The following is a 3,233-nucleotide window of genomic DNA, read 5'->3' on the forward strand; positions in this document are numbered from 1 at the left end:
TATCAGCAAATACAAAAGATACGAGGTTCTTATTCTTTATTCTAGCTTGTCAATATTGGTAATCTGACTTTCTATTCCATATGAAACTATAGACTACATTCAATATACCAGTGCTACATTCAATATACCACATAAAACACAATCAATGTTTAACTGTTTTTTAATACTTACTTTTAAATTAAGAAATTGAATAATGTGTTATATAAAATTTGAATTATAATCTACAATTTGATACCAAACTTACTGACATAAATTCATGAAATAATAGTTCAATAAAATTTTGAATGTGAGTCAACAAATGCAATGACATGGCCTTTGACCCATGACCCTTCTGGAAATGGTCAATATATACTTAACTTGAATAAATGTGTTAATGTACGTGTAAAGTACAAACGTTTAACTCACCTTCCAATAAAATCTTTAATATATTCTTTTTTTTTGCGTCACTTATAATTAGGTACTTCAAATATGAAACTAGCAATAAATGAGCTCTGTGGGTATTAAAACTCAAGACCTTTTGAGTTGAAAAACTGAATTTCAAATAACTGTTTGTTCTTTTTTAGTGTTTATAACTGAAAAAAAAATGCTTTGAGACCAATAAATAAATGATTAATCACAATTTTTCCCAATTCCTTGAATAATGACACAAGAAAAGGGGTTCTGTTTTCAGTCAGTGGTATCAAAACATTGTGTACCATACAAAAATTAGAGAAAAACCTTACCCTCCATCACATATTTCATCTATGGCTAACATGATGATGTCCAAGTTTTCAAAAAGTGTTTTCTTTTCCACATTTTTGCGTAAAATTTGCCCAACGGCATCATACAAGCAATTAAGGACGCTACTTAGTATAAGCTGCAGAAAAATACAACAATCAGTCCCCTTCTTATTTTTTCAAGTTACATAAAAATAACTGATGCATATAATGTACATCAACACAGAAAACAAAAAAAATTAGAATACACTAGTATCAATATATTTCTTGCAAAGCAATTAAATCTCTAGCAAAATGATATAACCTACAAAGTAGATAAGATATGTTTAATTGTGTTCCTGATATTAAAAAAAAGATGTTAATACCTTGCTTCAAAATTAATGTTAACAAACAAATTTAAATATGAATTTTATTATATCACTTTTCAAAATGTGTATTAATATTATATTTTCCAGACAGACTTTTCCACATACCATATTATAGCTTTAATACTACCCAAAACTAGAGAGTATTTTGAGTAGTTCTAAACTAGTAACCATAATCTTGTTAATAGTAAGATCATTTTGTTTGCTTGTTTTATAAATTTTTATTAAAATTTCACCATTTATCTATTATTTAATTTCAAAAATAGTTGCACCACAAGAGAATTAAGCCTTTTTTTTTTCTTCATATTTCCCATTTTTATCAAGATATTTTCATAAATAACTGAAATATTCCAAAAATGTTGTGATTGTACACACCCCCAAGGCATATGCACCACCTTAATATATTTCAAGTTATCACATAAAACTATAAAAACATAGATGGAACATTAACTTACAATAAATTTCTTTGAAGTTTTTTGAGCATTGATAGCTGAATGCATTAAAGATTAGGACAAAAAGAAAATGCAGCAATAAGCAAATAAACACATCTGTAAAATAAGACTTTTAACTTTACTGGAACATTAAAATAGGTACATACCAGCACCATCCCATATTAACCCTTTGGATGCTATAATGCTTGACATTTATAGCTGTTTGGTGGGATGAATGGATTTACCCCATGGCATCACAAATACTTTTCCTCATATTATGACAATCAGGATACTTACATGTCCTTGAATTTCTGCCTTAGTACTGCATGTGCATATATCACCGAGTAAAAATGCAACTAGTGGATTTTTATATTGAAAAAGTACCAAAAAATTTCAAATTCTAAATTTCATGTTTTAGTGGTAAATTGACACTTTTCAAGAACCCACCCAAAATTTAATCATGCATTTAAAGCATTAATTTCTTTTTTATTATTCCTTAAATATTCTCTTCAAAAATTAGATCAATGCAGAAATTTCTATTATTAGTTTGTGCACTGTATATAAATGTGCTAACACTCCATGTTAAAAGTGTCTACTATGATAACTGTTTTTATGAAAGGGTTATACTGCTACAAAATGGATAGTTAGAACTTTACAACTTGAATATAGTGCTGCTGAACTTTATACTGACACTGCTAATGGATAAGACAGATTATTTTTTTTATAATTCTATTGAACTTTTGAGAAATGTAACAAATTGATTGTTATGTATTTATTTTTAATATGAACGTTGTTTAGATTACATTTGTATTTAAAAATACGTGTAATTTATAGTGTCAGATATGTATTGCATGTAACAAATTTGTTATATATTTATTTTTATGACAACGTTTGTTGAGATTGAGTTTATATGTAAAAACGTGCCTAGCTTACAGTGTTAGTTATGTATGGCGAAACTCCAATTCTCCAAGGTTGTAGAACATTCGTGAATGCAAGAATTGACAATATATCCACTTCCATAACCGGTTAAATATAGTTCAGTACTGTTGTCCAAAAAACATTTCCCGCACATATAAAAAGACAAAGGCCAAAGAAGATAGCTTACAAGTCTGCTAGAAACCTGTTATAACCGTGTACACTATAAACCGTGATTTTGCTAACCATTATCAACTGGAAAATATATGACATTTGACCAGGAACAGTTATAAATTTTGAATGTCAGTGGATTCTCATTGGACGTTAGTATCTTTCCGAAAGTATTACTGAATTATCATCGGACATTAGTGGTTTTATGAAAATATTATCTTACTTCGACGGTCCAACAATTCAGTGTCTGACAAAGCTAGCTAGCTTCTCGGCAATTGTACGTATATCAACTTCAAGTTAACTTGCTGGATATCAAGGAGTCTCTGAACTAGAAAGAAGATTTTGTGTTGTTTGGAAGTTAGTGAAATTTTTGTTTATGAAACTTTGTAATAATTAATCATAATAGTTGCTACTGTCAATTATACAGTTGTATTTATACTATTATTCTGCTTGTTTGTATGTACGATCGTTACGCTTTCTGACCGAGAACCTGCTGCATAAGCATGCATAGTTAGAATGTTTCCCTAAGAAAAACCACACATGCGCATTATTCACTCGACAACAAAAGTATGCCTGCAGCAGAGAACTGCAAAGCTCAGTGATCAAGTTGCTACAACTGCTGTATGAAACAAGAA

The 3,233-nt window shown here is 29.4% G+C and overlaps 1 protein-coding gene across 1 annotated transcript in view; it reads right to left on the reverse strand.

Annotated features, from left to right (window-relative positions):
- LOC106459437 (coatomer subunit zeta-1-like) overlaps window positions 1-3,233 on the reverse strand; it is a 19,945-nt gene that overhangs the window by 3,352 nt on the left and 13,360 nt on the right. Inside the window, exon 5 of the mRNA XM_013919056.2 lies at window positions 723-856. Coding sequence (XP_013774510.1) covers window positions 723-856 — 134 coding nt within the window. The remainder of the gene's footprint in view (window positions 1-722; window positions 857-3,233) is intronic.

Source organism: Limulus polyphemus, unplaced genomic scaffold (assembly GCF_000517525.1).
Source record: "Limulus polyphemus unplaced genomic scaffold, Limulus_polyphemus-2.1.2 Scaffold607, whole genome shotgun sequence".
NCBI lineage: Eukaryota > Metazoa > Arthropoda > Merostomata > Xiphosura > Limulidae > Limulus > Limulus polyphemus.